The sequence below is a fragment of the Cladosporium halotolerans genome (genome assembly GCF_011745625.1).
Source record: "Cladosporium halotolerans strain TM138-S3 chromosome Unknown Sca36, whole genome shotgun sequence".
NCBI classification, from domain to species: domain Eukaryota; kingdom Fungi; phylum Ascomycota; class Dothideomycetes; order Cladosporiales; family Cladosporiaceae; genus Cladosporium; species Cladosporium halotolerans.
This window is the reverse complement of record NW_027191487.1, coordinates 193,166-208,540: the sequence shown is the minus strand read 5'-3', so window position 1 is coordinate 208,540 and position 15,375 is coordinate 193,166. Positions and strand designations below refer to the sequence as shown.

The 15,375-nt window shown below is 57.4% G+C and overlaps 8 protein-coding genes across 8 annotated transcripts; 3 read left to right on the top strand and 5 right to left on the bottom strand.

Moving 5' to 3' along the window:
• Positions 1-200: 200 nt before the first annotated feature.
• Positions 201-2,821, top strand: WHR41_08083 (uncharacterized protein; the record flags this gene model as incomplete). Its single annotated transcript, XM_069376687.1, has 4 exons — positions 201-506; positions 586-823; positions 895-2,105; positions 2,162-2,821. The coding sequence occupies exons 1-4, from the start codon at positions 423-425 to the stop codon at positions 2,819-2,821; spliced, it is 2,193 nt and encodes a 730-aa protein (XP_069226459.1). The 5' UTR covers positions 201-422.
• Positions 2,822-3,008: 187 nt separating this feature from the next.
• Positions 3,009-3,857, bottom strand: 9G6.310 (putative protein transport protein Sec61 subunit gamma). The gene is made up of 3 exons (XM_069376686.1): positions 3,631-3,857; positions 3,480-3,566; positions 3,009-3,400 (listed from the first exon to the last, which is right to left on the bottom strand). Exons 1-3 carry the CDS (start codon positions 3,710-3,712, stop codon positions 3,360-3,362), a joined length of 210 nt encoding a protein of 69 aa, XP_069226458.1. The 5' UTR covers positions 3,713-3,857; the 3' UTR covers positions 3,009-3,359.
• Positions 3,858-4,535: 678 nt separating this feature from the next.
• Positions 4,536-5,390, bottom strand: WHR41_08081 (uncharacterized protein; the record flags this gene model as incomplete). The annotated part of the gene is made up of 1 exon (XM_069376685.1): positions 4,536-5,390. One exon carries the CDS (start codon positions 5,388-5,390, stop codon positions 4,536-4,538), a length of 855 nt encoding a protein of 284 aa, XP_069226461.1.
• A 466-nt stretch (positions 5,391-5,856) lies between these two features.
• WHR41_08080 (uncharacterized protein) lies at positions 5,857-6,990 on the top strand (the record flags this gene model as incomplete). Its single annotated transcript, XM_069376684.1, has 1 exon — positions 5,857-6,990. One exon carries the CDS (start codon positions 5,857-5,859, stop codon positions 6,988-6,990), a length of 1,134 nt encoding a protein of 377 aa, XP_069226460.1.
• A 552-nt stretch (positions 6,991-7,542) lies between these two features.
• Positions 7,543-7,893, bottom strand: WHR41_08079 (uncharacterized protein; the record flags this gene model as incomplete). Its single annotated transcript, XM_069376683.1, has 1 exon — positions 7,543-7,893. The coding sequence occupies one exon, from the start codon at positions 7,891-7,893 to the stop codon at positions 7,543-7,545; it is 351 nt and encodes a 116-aa protein (XP_069226465.1).
• Positions 7,894-9,630: 1,737 nt separating this feature from the next.
• WHR41_08078 (60S ribosomal protein eL21) lies at positions 9,631-10,720 on the bottom strand. Its single transcript, XM_069376682.1, has 5 exons — positions 10,673-10,720; positions 10,597-10,612; positions 10,486-10,544; positions 10,222-10,339; positions 9,631-10,118 (listed from the first exon to the last, which is right to left on the bottom strand). The coding sequence occupies exons 3-5, from the start codon at positions 10,523-10,525 to the stop codon at positions 9,794-9,796; spliced, it is 483 nt and encodes a 160-aa protein (XP_069226466.1). The 5' UTR covers positions 10,526-10,544; positions 10,597-10,612; positions 10,673-10,720; the 3' UTR covers positions 9,631-9,793.
• A 123-nt stretch (positions 10,721-10,843) lies between these two features.
• RPS9 (40S ribosomal protein uS4) lies at positions 10,844-12,372 on the top strand. Its single transcript, XM_069376681.1, has 5 exons — positions 10,844-10,917; positions 11,429-11,485; positions 11,558-11,656; positions 11,713-11,946; positions 12,003-12,372. The coding sequence occupies exons 1-5, from the start codon at positions 10,910-10,912 to the stop codon at positions 12,181-12,183; spliced, it is 579 nt and encodes a 192-aa protein (XP_069226471.1). The 5' UTR covers positions 10,844-10,909; the 3' UTR covers positions 12,184-12,372.
• Positions 12,373-12,679: 307 nt separating this feature from the next.
• WHR41_08076 (uncharacterized protein) lies at positions 12,680-15,234 on the bottom strand (the record flags this gene model as incomplete). Its single annotated transcript, XM_069376680.1, has 4 exons — positions 14,348-15,234; positions 14,181-14,297; positions 13,940-14,129; positions 12,680-13,887 (listed from the first exon to the last, which is right to left on the bottom strand). Exons 1-4 carry the CDS (start codon positions 14,945-14,947, stop codon positions 12,680-12,682), a joined length of 2,115 nt encoding a protein of 704 aa, XP_069226472.1. The 5' UTR covers positions 14,948-15,234.
• Between the last annotated feature and the right edge of the window lie 141 nt (positions 15,235-15,375).

Genomic DNA, 15,375 nt, shown 5'->3' with positions numbered 1-15,375 from the left:
GTTTCTGCCTGTTGGAGGCGGGACGTCGGAAGGGTTTGAGGGTATTATTTACTACTACCAAAAAGGAAACGGGAATTTCTTCACTTCACTTCACCTCACGTCTCCTTTCCCTGCAGAGCCATCTCGAACCTCCACCCAAGCCTCGACGTGCCCAAACCCTTCATCAAGAGCCCCCTCCAGGCACCCGACCTTCACAAAAAGCCGCCTCGGACTTAAGCCCTCCCAATCTCCACAGCCCCGACCCCACACCCGCCGCCGCTGCGCGCTTATCGATCGCGCTAGCGAGCCAGCTGCACTTTATCCGAGGCCGGCCGCATTGCAATCGATCGCCGCCGCTTGTCCGTCTCGTCTGCTCGCCTCTTCACTTCGCGCCTGGCGAGTGGATTCTGCTGCTTTTGCAATTCCATCTGGACGAAGCGAATATGGCGGCCGAACGCGACCCTTCCGCCGAGAGCAGCGAGTGGGCTGGTTTCTCCGAAGAGGGTGATGACGACATGGATTTCGAGGTGAGCGATGCTCCGTTTTCGGTTGGAACGCTGCTGCGTTGGGAGGATGGATCGGGGCTGACTGTTTTCTGTGCCTTAGCTGGCGAGTTCGGCGCGCGAAGACCAGGACGAGGACGACGGGGACGGCGGCGAGACGACGGTGTATTTTGACGCGGAGGAGGGCACTTTCGTCGATGAGGATGGGGAGGAGGTGAGGGTTGATGTTGAGGGAGAGGATGAGGAGGAGGAGCTTGAGGATGATGATGATGAGGAGGAGGGAGAAGGAGAGGGAGGGGCTGCTGCGGCGGGTGCGGCGGAGGAGGCGCATACTATTACAAGTAAGTTTTGGTTTGGGTGTGCTTGAGTTGGTGAGGGTACACTTTGCTGATCGTTGGATTTCTCCTGGCAGTCACGCAGCGGCAGATCATGCAGCTTCTTAGCCAGGCTGGTCTGAGAGGCATCTTCACGCCTTCGGCTGGCACCGGCGGGCCGCGGACGAGATCGCAGGGTTTGAGACGGCATGTTGCGCTGGGAGAGGAAGGCGGAGAGGATGAGGAGGAGGATGAGGACGACGACAACGAATTCGTGCCTTTCGGGCGGTCTTTCAGGCGTAGGAGACGGAATTTCACCGGCGACCGATACCCCAAGATCCCGTCCGAGGAAGGCCAGAAGCTCATGGGCAGCGGCATTTTCGGCGCCAACGACCGCTGCGACCACTCGGCGTGCGGCCAGCCTTTCACGCAGAGCACGCAGAACAAGCGCCGCCGCCTCGCGCGCCGCATGTTCGACCGCGAGCTGGGTATTGGGAGCCGTGGCCGCGCTCGCGTGCTAGGCTCGCTTGCCTCACAGGACCTCATCCCGAGTTCGAAGGCGGATCTGATCATCAACCTGAACGACCGGTGCTATTCGGGCCAGTTCAGCGAGGACGGCTCGTTCTTCTTCGCTTGCGGGCAGGACTTCAAGGTCCGCATGTACGACACTTCGAACCCTTACGACTGGCGGTATTACAAGACGGTGAATTACTACGGCGGGCAGTGGACGATTACGGACGCCACGCTGTCGCCGGACAACAAGCATCTTGCGTACAGTAGTATTCGTAGCGAAGTCTGTCTTGCCACGACAGATCCCACTGACTCTTCTGAGCCCCGGCATCTGGACTTCTCGAACCTTGGCGGCGGTGAAACCAGTGGCGGTAGATGGGGGCGTGGTCGGAATGGGCATTTTGGCATCTGGTCATTGCGTTTCAGCGGTGACGGCGATGAGATTGTGGCGGGCACGAGCGACTACTGTGTGTATGTTTACGACCTTGAGGCACAGCGCAGCATTTTGAGGATCCCTGGCCACCATGACGATGTCAACGCTGTCTGTTTCGGCGACAAGATGAGCCCGCATATCCTCTACTCAGGCTCCGACGACACCACGCTCAAGGTCTGGGACCGACGAAGTTTGAGTTCAATGAGACCCGCCGGCATGTTCTTGGGCCACACAGAAGGCCTGACGTACATCGATTCCAAGGGCGATGGCCGATACGTTATCAGCAATGCCAAAGACCAAACATGTAAGCTCTGGGACCTCCGAAAGATGGTCTCGACAGACGTCGGCGAGCGCATTAACCCACAGGTAAGACCCTCTGCACTCTTCTCCAACCTCCGCACCCCACTAACACCCAACACTAGGACTACACAACCAACTTCGATTACCGCTTCGCCCCTTACGACACCCTCGACCACACGCCCCACCCCCACGACTGCTCCCTCGTCACCTTCCGCGGCCACCGCGTCCTCAAAACCCTCATCCGCTGCCACTTCTCGCCCCCGACGTCCACCGACCAGCGCTACATCTACTCCGGCTCGCACGACGGCCGCGTGCACATCTGGAACCTCGACGGGACCCCGCGCGCGCACATCGACGTGCAGGCCGCGACGGTCAACTCGCGCCCCGCCGCCGACGAGCGCTTCGCCGACCGCTACGACTACTACGGCCGCACGGGCACGTGGAAGACGATCGTCCGCGACGCCTCCTGGCATCCTTCCGCGCCGGTGCTGGCGGCCACGAGCTGGAATGGCTGGGACCACGGGCTGGGGACGACGACGGTGCATTCGTGGAACGAGGGGCTGGAGGGCCCGGACGAGGTGGGCGTCGATGAGAGGGGGAGCGCGAAGGCGGGGAGTCTTGGGAGTGCGCCGATGGGGGCTAGGGTTACGGCGCAGTTGAGGCATGATGCGAGGTTTTATGCTGAGGCTGGACGGGAGGAGGAGACGGGGAGGAGGAGGGTGAGGAGGGGTGGTGGTTTGGCGGCGGCGCTTTGGGGTAGGGAGAGCGATGAGGATGAGTGATTGGGGTGTTGTGGGCTTTTTGGTGGGTTTTGGGTTTTGGCGTTTGGGTTGGGATGTGTTTGGCAATGGGTTGTACATACATACATCATGATAGTTCCAGAACGAGATTTGTCATACACGGTAACCAAATGTACTCTTCTTTCGAGATCGTACATAATCGGGACGTAAGAGCGCAGCTCTGGATCCATTTCATAAGGGAAAAAAGGTGCATTTCGCTTAACAGTAGAAATATATGAACAAGAAAAGAAAACCCCTGACTGCCTGTCGGAACAGGATAGCGTATTTCATTCCTTGTTTCCTGCCCAACAGAAGATCCAAACATTGCAGGGTATTTTGCGCGAGGCCGGTACCCAAGGCCAAATAGGAGGCTCCCAATAGGTATATTCCTAAGCCTCCCCTGGCCTGGCAACTCTCGCAAGTCTTTCAGGGCATTTGCGAGCCTCTACTCGCCGCCGCTAGGAGCCCCTCACGCCTCGTGTTCCCTGTCTTCTTCGTTCTCCTCTCCTCGGAATCCAGTCGTCCGCGGTCGTTCGACTCACTAAGCACCGCCGACCAGGATGTTGTTCACGGGAATGTGGACTGCAGCGGGCGCATTGGGTCAGCCTTTTCTTTCCCTTCCTGCGTAAACTCAGGGGTTGAATTAACGGGGCAAACTCACTCAGCTTGACAACGTAGCCGATCACGCCCATGATCAGGAAGCCCATGCCGACGGCCTGGGAGATGCGGAGGAATTCGCGCTTGTCGGCTGCGAGGGTGGGAGTTAGTTTGGAGGGGAAGAGTCGCGACGAGGGAAGGAACGCAAGACGTACGCTTGCTGCAGCGCGTGATGAATTGCCTGCCGTCCTTGACGAACTCGCGCGGCATCTCGAGGAATTCCTTGGCTTGGTCCATTGTGGAGGTTTGGTTGTGTGTGCGGTGGGTTTAAGAGGTTGGATTCGTTTGAGGGATTATTGGCGCAGTAATTCGAGTGTGGAGGAATGTTTTGGAGGAGTGGGTGTTGGGTGTGGGAGTCGGAGGTGGGTGTGCTCGACGTTGCGGCCGCGATGCGGTTCTAGAAGGCCAGCTGGAGGGAGAGAGCAGGCGAGCTCGGCTGGGGTCGAGCGCGAGTCATGCCGACGCAGGGTCTGGCTTGGGGAGGCTTCACATGTCGCGTGGTCGGGAGTCTGAACTACCTAGTCTCCTACAATTAAGAACACAAATTGCGAGCATTAGATACAACTTTCGAACTTGGAATAGGAAGAATAGTGATGGGTGTAGTGTTTGAATGGTTTGAGCGTACCATTTTCGATTTTACGTTAAGACCTCTACACAATACGCTCTGCATGTGTCTTGTTTACTGCCCATGTATGTACATTTGCACGAAGACCGGACAAGGACTTCCACATGATCCGAAACGCCGGATCAATCGCAAACCCTGAATTGCGTAACTTCGCTCGGACGTCCATCAATGCTTTGGAAGAATCCTGAAAAGGACGCGCTCATTTCAAGTCCTTTTGTTGCCTTGCCATAGTCTTAGACTCAGCGCTGCTCACATTGTGACAGTCGCATGTTAGACATGTCGCAGACAACAGGCTCGTTTGCGCGGGTCTGCAGCTGGTCCATATCGCTTTCATCGAAGGATTCTTCGTGGCTGATATGGCGCCCAATGGCTGTGGGCGCAAGACTGAAGGGCAAATCAAGGCAGCACCGTTGTGTGCTTTGCCAATCTTTTCGACTAGATCAGGATCTTTTCCGGCTCGCCCTTCTTCTGCCTCGGCTCAACCTCGCCCATAACACCGCCGTCCTCCTCCGGCTCTCCAACATCGAACCCACTGTCCACGCCCCTCTCAGGAGCCTTGTTCGTAGCCCACACATCCGCAATACACAGCTCAAACGGCCCAGGCACACGATCGATCAAGCCAATGCCCACACTCCTCACCTTCTGCCTCATCATCTCCCTCTGCGGCTCAACGACCATGCCGTAGTTCGTGCGCACGAAGCTGCTGAACGGAATCGTCACTGTCTCCCACTCGCCGGGCGTGTAGCAGGGCAGCAGGTGCTGGTGCAAGTCTGTAGGCACGATCGACTCCGTCTGAATGTTGACGAAGTACTTGCGACCATCGGACTTCACGCGCAGCGCCAGGAAGGAGTACGGGTCGATGTCCCACAGCAGCTTGCCGAACAAACTAGTGCCGCGGTCGCGCGTACGCCACGCCGCGTAGCCACTACGCTGGATCTCAGGTTTGTTAGGCGGGAGTTCGGTCGAGATACTGCCTTTAAACAGCGCGTGGGGTGGGCGTTCGCTTCCTGTAGAGGGTAGGGAGGACGTGGTGTCGGCGGGTGTTGAGGGGACGGTTCCGGGGACGTGGGTGAGCGAGGCTTTGCTATAGCCGCCCATGTCGGCGTCGCTCATGACTTTGCAGCGGTCGATAGCGTCTTCTTGCTCAAATCGTACGAGAGGGAAGGGCTGGTTGGGTTTCGAGAGGCCTTCCAGTCGGACGGCGACTTTGGACTGGCGCTTGAGCTCGTCGAGGGAGCGGCGCCAGAAGCCGGGTTGGCCGCCGGCGAGACGGACGGGTGTCGCGAACATTGTTGTGTGGTATGTGGTGTTGAGAGATGCAGTGGACAGTAGCAGACACTGCTAGTCGCGATGTTTAAGTCGGACACAGCTATCAGATCAGATGGAGGCCGCTCGATGGTGACGTCGAAGCAGGGCCGGCTGCTGCGAAACCCCCGAAGAAGCCGAGAACATTTCTGGACTCTCGAGCCAGGAGGAAAGCGAGGGCGCATAGCAAATTGGAAACTTACTGAATCCGATCACTCCTTCATCGCCATCTTGCTTCTACATTTTCCACAGTCGCTTCTTTTTAATCCTTGTTCACCACCAGCTCGCAGACGTATATACCCGACAGCATTTGTACACATCAATCGCAGCCACAATACGCAACCCTGAATGACATTCGCCTAATACCCCAAGTCTTACAACGCAACTCTCACCACAAGAAACCCATCTCTCGAAGACCCTCGGCGGGTGAACACCTCCACCCGACTTTCACATGAGCGCCTCTTACTCCCCTCCCGCTCCGGCGCCCTCCGCCTTCGCGCAACCGACCACACAATCCCGCGAACTCGGCCAAATTGACCCCTCCACTACAACACAACCCGTAACCCTCCCTCCTCCCCGCGAGCGAAAAGCATGGGCACACTTCGTCGCCGGCGGCCTCGGCGGCATGACCTCCGCAACCCTCACCTCGCCCCTCGACGTGCTCAAAACCCGCCTGCAGAGCACCTTCTACCAGACCGAGCTCGCCGCGCGCCGCGCCGCAAAGGGCATCCCGCCGCCGCACCAGCTGTCCCTCCCGCGCGCCGCGCTCCTGCACATCACCGAGACGGGCCAGATCCTCGCCGCGATCCCCAAAGTCGAGGGCTGGCGCGCGCTCTTCAAGGGCCTGGGGCCTAATTTGGTGGGCGTCGTGCCCGCGCGCGCGATCAATTTCTGGGCCTACGGCAACGGCAAGAAGATCATCAGCTCGACCTTCTTCGACGGCAAGGAGAGCGCCGGCGTGCACTTGCTCGCCGCCGCCAGCGCGGGCTTGATCACGGGCACCGCGACAAATCCCATCTGGCTGGTCAAGACGCGGCTGCAGCTCGACAAGCAAAACGCTGGGCCTGGGGGTGTAGGCAGGCAATACAGGAATGCATGGGACTGCGTGGCGAAGACGGTGCGGACGGAGGGCTTCCGTGGGTTGTACAGGGGTCTGAGCGCGAGTTACTTGGGTGTCAGCGAGAGCACGTTGCAGTGGGTGCTGTATGAGCAGGCGAAGGCGAGCTTGAGCAGAAGGCAGCAGGCGCTGGAGGACAGTGGGCGCGCACCGAATGCGTGGGACAAGACGGTGGAGTACACGGGCAAGCTGACGGCCGCTGGTGGTGCGAAATTCGTTGCGGCCTTGATCACGTACCCGCACGAGGTCGTGCGCACTAGGCTGCGCCAGGCGCCGGTAGATGCGAGCGGCCGCGTCAAGTATACGGGGCTCTGGAGCTGCTTCCGCACTGTGTTCAAGGAGGAGGGACTGGCTGCGCTTTATGGAGGACTTGTGCCTCACATGCTGAGAGTCGTGCCGAGTGCTGCTATCATGTTCGGTGTATACGAGGGTGTGCTGAAGGGTCTGGGCGAGTCGTCTGGTGTGTGAAGGGGAACTTGAATTGGAGCAGGACGAAGTGATACGATGGGCGGCAGCTCCTCTGCTGCCGAAAGATATGACACGACTACCGTAGGGGTGGAACTCGCGACTCAGTCTACAGGAGAAGCATCAGGCATGCTCGACCGGGTGCTAATAAAGGGATTGTCCTAGCCGCGTGCTGGGATGGAAGGCTAGATGCTGGGAGCAGTGATCTCCACTACGCCTTTGTACCATATTTGTATGATATGTCGAAGGGAGGGGAGAAGAAGAAGAGCAGCTGATACATGTATACCAAAAAAAGCCCAAGTGTATGCACAAAAGAGACCAGACTCCTGCTCGTTACAGCTTGCTCTTCGTGAAAATGCGAGAAGGAAAACACAGGCTCCCATCAAAGAGACCCTTCAAACTCCATCGTGCACCATTCTCAACTCCCCGGCACAATATCCTCCACAACCCACTCTCCATCATCTCAGGGATCATCTAGCACCAACCCCAACCCAGCCCAGTCCTAAAATGAAATTCTTCAAGCACGAAATGACCCCGAATTCCCAAACACCTACCCTACCCAACACTCCCCCGACTCCCAACCCCACTCTCCCCACCCGCTCTCAAATCGCTCATCAGCGCCTCCTCCAGCGCGCTCTGCGCCACGCTCGCGCCACTCAGATCGCTGAAACTGCTTCCCATGCTCGGGGCGCCAGTTGAGCTTGGAGGATGGGCCGGTGAAGGAGTTGGTGGCGCTGAGGGTGCTTGGGTCGTCGATCGGGGTGAGGGCGTGTGTGCTGGGGGCGTTGGGCGCGAAGGTTGCGGGTTGTGGAAGCTGGAGGTGTCGGTGGGGCGGGGGAAGGGGAGGCGGAGGATGAGAGTGTAGTGGGGTGGTTGGTTGGTTTGCGGTGGCGGTTGTGGGGCCATAGTTGGTGGGTGTGTTGTCGTAGTGGTTGTTTGGGTGGCGGTGGTGGATGGTTGGTTTGGTGGTTGTTTGGCGAGTTTGAGGGCTGATTAGGTCGGGATTGGTCGATTGATGGTTACTCGACCCTCTTGTGTTGAAAGCTTTTTGTTCGTCTTCTGTGCAGTCCTTTCTTTGATATCGAAGGTGTGATCTTGTTATGTCTGAGGTTGTAGAAGATATAGGTTGGTGTCAAGTGTCGACGAAGTGGATGTGGGGCTGCAAGCTGAAGGCGGACGGGAGCATCCAAAACGAGAACCAGAAAGTACACTGCTCCTTCGAAGTATTCCAACCAAGTTATTCGCTATTGCACTGTTCTTCCTGGGCCGAAATTAATCTAGGACGCCACAGCACCTTGCACTGGCCTCCCCTGTTGGACCCGATGCTGCTGGACCTGGACTGGATCGTTGATCGGAGCGTTGCGGTTGAGAGCATGCGCCTGCAATTCACGGCCAAGCTCGACACGAGCAGCACGACGTCTCCGTCGCTTGATAACCTCGCGGCGGACGACAAGAAACGCGGTTCCAGCAAGTATGGCACCGCCGTAATAGACGCCCGTAGCTAGGACAGGGATTATAGCAACGCTCGCGGGGTCCATCGATGAAGCAGGCTGGATATCTCGTGCTATAAGTGGGTTTGGTGGAGATCAATGTTGACTTTGGAGCTCGTGATGATCAGATCGGACCTGTCGTAAATAAGTTCTTCAACGTGCGTCCACGGTAGGGAAGGTACAGGTATGGGAAGGACGATGCCTTCTATTGATGCTGGGCGGGTCGTTAGATGAAGTCGACGAGAGCACAATGTCAGATCGCATTTTCTTGTCTTTCCTCGAATCTATCAAGCGTGCTTGCCATCGTTTAGATCGCCTCTTAAATTCTGGAAGCTCTGAGAAAGAACGAGAGGAAGGGTGGCTGGTCGGGCTACCTAGGTGCAAGAGCAACACATGCGCCTGCTCACAGCTTCGCCTAATGACTACCTTATTATGCGGGAGAAATGCCATCCATCTTGCGAACTGGAGTGACTGAATTTTAAACCGTCCTTTGCATTAGCCGCAGTGCATTCGAGGTTCATGTCGTTTCGCCGAAGTGTAGGACAAAATGAACCGCTTTTTTGGTGGCAGTCTCTATTTTTACACCAAGCTGTCAATATTCACTTGTGAGGCTTTGCATCTGACTGCAAGTATCCACGAAAATGGTAGTTCCAACTGCTATTATTTCCTCCAACCCTGAAGATCTCTACGTATAATGAAGGCTGCTGTCGAAGGCATTGGAGTACTACAGCAGAGAACATACGAGGTGGGACTTGACTAGAGCCGGCACCAGACCGTGGAAAAAGTGGATATGCTTGATGATCGTGTGCTTCACCTCATTTCAGGAATGGGAACATGCGTCCAGGGCGTGGGTCCAAGACTAAGAATTTCTCGTAGCCCAACGATGTCACAATGGGTGGCCGGGGACACGCAAGGAATGTAGACATGACGTACTTGCGGTATTCGCAGCACAGCGAGGCGGTTCTGGCAGCACCTTCGGTCACGCGGTCCATGTTGAGTTGAAAGAGCATCAAGCCGGTCGTAGCTATAGGGTAGGCTCTTGAGTTGGCGTATCGGTGGCGAAAGGGTCAGATGCGGAGGAGACATCCCTCATCATCAACCTCCATGATGATGTCAAATTATCGACGGGCGGTTCAACCAAGCAGGCAGCACATATCGGCAAAATGGAAAGTTTTCTTTTGACGCTAGAATTCATGCTCTTTGCAAAGCTAGCTGGCTCATCCGGCAGGTATTTCCCATCCGGTGGATTCTGCCGATACCAACCTCCTAGCCTCGCCATCATACCAAACCCATACGCCCCCTCGAAACAAGCACGCTTAAATGTGGGTGTCGTACGCGATGGGAGCGATGCTCTCGGGCTTGTTGTCCTTGGCGCTGATGGTCCTGGACTCGCGGGGCTTGTCGGCCTGGCGCTTAAGGAAGACGGTGGTGCCCTCCTCCTTGGCCTTGCGCTTCTTCTCAGCGTTGGTCTTGACGCGAACGATGAACTCCTCGCGCGAGCGGGAGAGGCGGACGTGCTCGATGCGGAGGTTGACGCGCTTCTCGATGTAGCGGTTGCCAACCTGCTTGTACAGGATGACACCGACGGCGGACTTGGTCACGTTGTAGACGACACCAGTCTTGCCGTGGAAGTCCTTGTGGCTGGATGAATGTTAGTTGCTGGTCGCTGCAGGCCATTTGCGCACCAGACGGAAGAGGTCGTGACTCTGCTGGCCGCTTTTGGCGAAGGAATTCCAAGACTTACGGCATGCCCTTCTGGACGGCACCGTTGCAGACAACATCGACGATGTCACCGACCTTGTACTGCTTAAGGTAGGTGGACAGGGGGATCATGCCCCTCTTCTTGAAGTCGCGAGAGAAGGCTGTTCGCACAGTCAGCCTTTGATGTTCCTTTCCCGCACCGATCGCATTGCTCCTCCGCGCTCTTCATCGCCAATTCCATTCCTCCAAGACTCCAGCATTCACCCTTCCTCTGATCCTTCCTCCAGCGAAAAGGTGTGAGACTGACCATAGCGAGTGCCCTTCCTGAGACCGGCGGAGTGACCCATTGTGGCTTATGTGTGCTGGCTGTGTCTGCGGTTAGCGGCGAGCGTATAGCAGTCGGATCGGAGGCGCATACGTCGTAACGTTAGTATCTGGCGAAAATGATTGTCAGTGTCTAGTCGCAACAGCAAGGGCGCAGAGAGTAAACGAACCGTCGTGGGGCGCAAAGTCTGCTCGTCGTCACCTTCAATTCTGCGGTCGGGCGTCGAGCCTCCAAAATGTGTCGGATTCGAAGTGCTCCGCCAAGAGTGTGCTTGCCCGCGCGGCCCGTGCGCTCGGCCCGGCCACGCACGCCAATTCTTCGAATTTGTTACATCTCCAACGCTGGCTGAGGTTGTTCTTGTCCACGACTGCAGCCCGCGACACCCAGCGTCAACTAACCAGCAGCCATGGCCCCGTAAGTCCACACGCCTACAGACGTGCTGGCGAGCAGTACTCGACATGGTGCATGCGTCCATTTGCGATGTGAGAGTGCGAGCGATTTGCGACATTGGAGTACCTCGAGCACACGACATATTCACTGGCCACCTCGAGTGCATTGAAAGAGATGGATATCACGGCAATCATGCGTAAAGCGACAAACTGGACCCGAAGTTGTTTTTCGAAGTACCGGCTACGACAAGTCATCATTTGCTGTCCGCCCCTGGAAGAGACACCCACGAGAACGAGCACACTCCAATCTCGCCGGAAAATCTTCGACTCCCTCGACTTCTCAACTATGGAAGTCCAATGTCATTCCTCTACCGGTACACTGGATCACTGTGCTCGCTTTCGCACAAAGCCTCTCGGGTTTTCCGCACAACACATCGCTCGCCTCGCACTCGCAAAGCGCACCTAGCACCATGCGAATGCTCTCACCCCACGTCTGGACATCCCTGTCTCTCACTCCAAAGCTAACATATCTCCAGGCGCAAGTACAGCAAGACCTACAAGGTCCCGCGTCGTCCTTTCGAGTCGGCTCGTCTGTACGTACATCTACATGGCCACTGAGTGTGAGCTTGCTCCACTTATGTCTCAGATATCTAACGTACATCCAGCGACGCTGAGCTGAAGACCGTCGGTGAATACGGTCTCCGCAACAAGCGTGAGGTCTGGCGCGTCCAGCTCACCCTCTCTAAGATTCGTCGTGCTGCCCGGTACGTTTTTGCAAAGTCTTCTTCAACGGAAAAAAAACTTCTAACAATCTCCACAGTCAGCTCCTTACTCTTGACGAGAAGGACCCCAAGCGTCTCTTCGAGGGCAATGCGCTCATTCGCCGTCTGGTCCGTGTCGGTGTCCTTGACGAGAGCCGCATGAAGCTCGATTACGTCCTTGCCCTGAAGGTTGAGGACTTCTTGGAGCGCCGTCTCCAGACTTGCGTCTACAAGCTCGGCCTCGCCAAGTCCATCCACCACGCCCGTGTCCTCATCAAGCAGCGTCACATCCGGTATGTCTATGTTCTGGGTTCTTAGAAGTGTTGTCGGCCACTAACATGCAATACAGCGTCGGCAAGCAGATCGTTAACGTTCCCTCGTTCATCGTTCGTCTTGACTCCCAGAAGCACATTGACTTCGCCCTCACCTCGCCGTTCGGTGGCGGACGTCCCGGCCGTGTGCGCAGAAAGAAGGCTAAGGCTGCCGAGGCCAAGGAGGGTGGTGGTGACGAGGAGGAGGAGGAGGAGTAAATCATACGCCCCTAAGCTATGTTTGACTATCCTCTCCTCAAGAAATCAGGTACGCGGGTGTATGCTACCCGCTGGCGCTAAGCCGGCCACGGCTCGGAAGGCGTTCAGATTAGGGTTGCATGCAATGAGAATCAGATTTCACGCGTTGCCTCCTATTCCAATTGCAATGATACCAAGTTCCAGTTCAGATTTGCTTCCCATGCTAGTGATCGCACTTCTTCAACTTAAGCGTCTGGTCCCATCAGTCCGTCGATGTCAGCGCCTGCTCAACCCTCTCGGTCTACCTACATGCCGGCCTTGCCCCGGCCAGAGGATTACTTCGACAGGAGACCTTGACAAACTTCTGCACTATTTTCAAAGGCACATCTCATGTAACAACCAGCTGTACATGACCATTCGAGGTGTATGAATACTTCTTATTCTGTCATAACTGCGTCTAGCAAGTTACACTGCCTATATGAAAGCCAACTTTCTCTCCTCAAGCCAAGCTACATGCCTATTTGCGACCATACCCAGGCGGCTTGCCATAGCCAGGAGGCTTACCATGGCCGGGCTTCCCGTGACCAGGCTTGCCGTGACCGGGCTTTGGCTTTCCACCAGGCGCCTCGACCTCGACGTCAGTATCAAGCACCGCAACACTCAGCTGCGGCATGTTGAAGTGGAACGAGCCCTTGCGGTCCGCGATCAGCACCTGCGTCTCCGACTGCACGATGTTGTTGCCCTCCAGCGGGTCGTTGTAGTCGTACGGGTCGCCGCCGGGGTTCGTCAGCAGCGTCAGCGTCGCCTTCTGCCCGCGCTTCACGCCCTCGAAGCGCACCGACACCGCCTCGTCCGCGCCGTCCGTCGTGTTGTAGCACGCGCCCTTCCACACCTTCGCGCCGTTGCGGTCCTCGTCCACGCCCGCGCCCCACCACACGGGGCCGTACCCGCCGTTCGTCGGCAGCGTGTGCGTGATCGGGTGGTGCGCGAACAGAGACCACACGTACCAGCTCGTCGACCGCGTCGTCAGCGCCGGGTCCGCCGCGAACTGCAGGATCGTGATCGCCCACTGCCACCGGTTCATGTTGCGCAGCACCGGCGCGTAGAAGGTGCCCGGGATGCGGTCGGAGTTGCGCTCGTAGCCGATGAGAGACACCGCCTCGCCGACGCTGCCGATCCACCACGGGAAGTAGTAGAGTCCGTCCTCCCAGCGCGTGCCGTTGTTGACGTGCGTCGCGGCGACTTCGCCGATGATGTGCCCGTAGTCGTTGTCGAAGCGGTCGAACTCGTAGACGAGCTCGTCCGGCTCGCGGTACGGGTGGTAGTCGCCCAGGACGTCCTCGGGGTAGGTGACGACGTCGGTAGCGTTGTTGAGCTCGAGCGTGATGGGGTCGATTCCGCCCGGGTCGCTGGAGGCGGCGGACCCGACGACGGTGATCTCCGGGTGCGCGGCCTTGAGTGCCTCGTAGAACATCGGGAAGCGGTACTGCTTGTACGACTCCCAGCCGGCGGGGTAGCCCGCGAGCCAGTCCTCGTTGCCGACCTCGACGTAGTCGAGCTTGTAGGGCTCGGGGTGGCCGAGCTCGGCGCGGCGGGAGCCCCATTCGGAGTCGGCGGGGCCCTTGATGAACTCGATCTCGTTCAGGCAGTCGTCGATGAAAGGCTTGAGCTCTTCGGGGGTGGTGAAGTTGCCGTCGAGAGCGAGGCCGGCGTAGCAACCGACGACTGTTGATTTTGTTAGTGGTAGTTGCTTCGGTGGGACTGTGTTTGCATTTACCAATCTCAAGGCCCATATCCTCGGCCCACTCGAGGTACTCGACGATACCCAGACCGTGAGTCTGCTGGTATCCCCAGACACCCTGGAAGCCGGGCCTGTTCTTGAGAGGACCGAGAGTGTCCTTCCAGTCCCACTCTGTGCCGAGAGTGAGACCCTCAAGCATGTTACCGCCGGGGAAGCGGAGGAAGCTCTGTCATTTGGTTAGACACTCATTCACAGTGGTCGCGGAGAAGACACATACGGGGTTGAGGCCCTCGAGAGCTTCAGCAAGATCGATTCTGAGACCGTTCTTGCGGTCCTTGTAGGTAGGCGGGAACAGGCTGATGAGGTTGAAGTCAAGGGTGCCGTTGGAGGTTCCCTGGCAACTGTCAGCACGATTCATCGTTAGTCTCGATATGGCAATCTTACAGCAGGGTCGAAAGTGACAGCGAAAGTGTTGTTGGAGTTCGGCGCGTCCTCGGTCGGCTCAAGCACGAACTCATGCTCGGTCCAATCGTTGGCAACGGACTTGGATTCGATCTCGACGCTTCCGAACACATCGTCGGTCAGGTTCGATTTCAGCGACGCCGTGAAGCTGCCGTCGTATGCACCCTTCACCCAGAAGGAGCCGGTGTACTTCTGCTGCTTGACGTCCATGCCCCAGTAACCCTCGTTCTCGAAGCCGACGGCGCCGGTGCCATTGGCTGCGTTCACGCGCATGGAGGCAGGCAGGGCATCAGAGAGGGGCTTGCCCAGGAACTGGATGCTGAGGCCAGCGCCGTTGATCGGGTAGTAGTGGTCGGTCGAGACGGGGTAGGCATCGCTGTACTGGAAGGCGCGGTTCTGGATCAGCTCGGCGTAGATACCGCCGTCACCGCTGTTGTTGATGTCTTCGTGGAGGAAGCCATAGCCGTACTTCACGCCGTAGTGCGAGGTCGAGTTGCCGCCGGACGACTTGACTTGGACGTTGACTGCGGCTGCCGAAGCAATGCAGCCCGCGGCCAACACGGCTTTCGTCAGAGAGCCCATTGCGCGGTAGAGGAATGAGGTATTGAGACGCAAGATGGTCCTGCAGAACAGGAACCCATTGTCCGCATGGCGATCGTCGATTATATATTATTTCGACGCCAATGGTAAACGCGTTAGACAAGAACTTGGCTGATGAGTAGATCGTCATGAGTCCTGCATACACCGAGGCCCGTAGCTCCAAGCTGCAGTATACTAGTTGATTTATCCGTCGGTAAAACAGGCTCCGGGTCTTTATATTGTGCCTTGCAGGCTTGCCGGGTAGATCGACAGCGGCTAGCCGATGTGGAGGAGATGGTGGGGAGAAAGCGAAAAGAGCGGAGTGAGGCTGGCCATGCGGGGAAGTCGTTGTTATTGACCCGCTTTGATCGACATGATCCAAGCATGCCATTGGGAGAAGAGCGCGCGAATGCCTGAAAGACTGTGGAGTC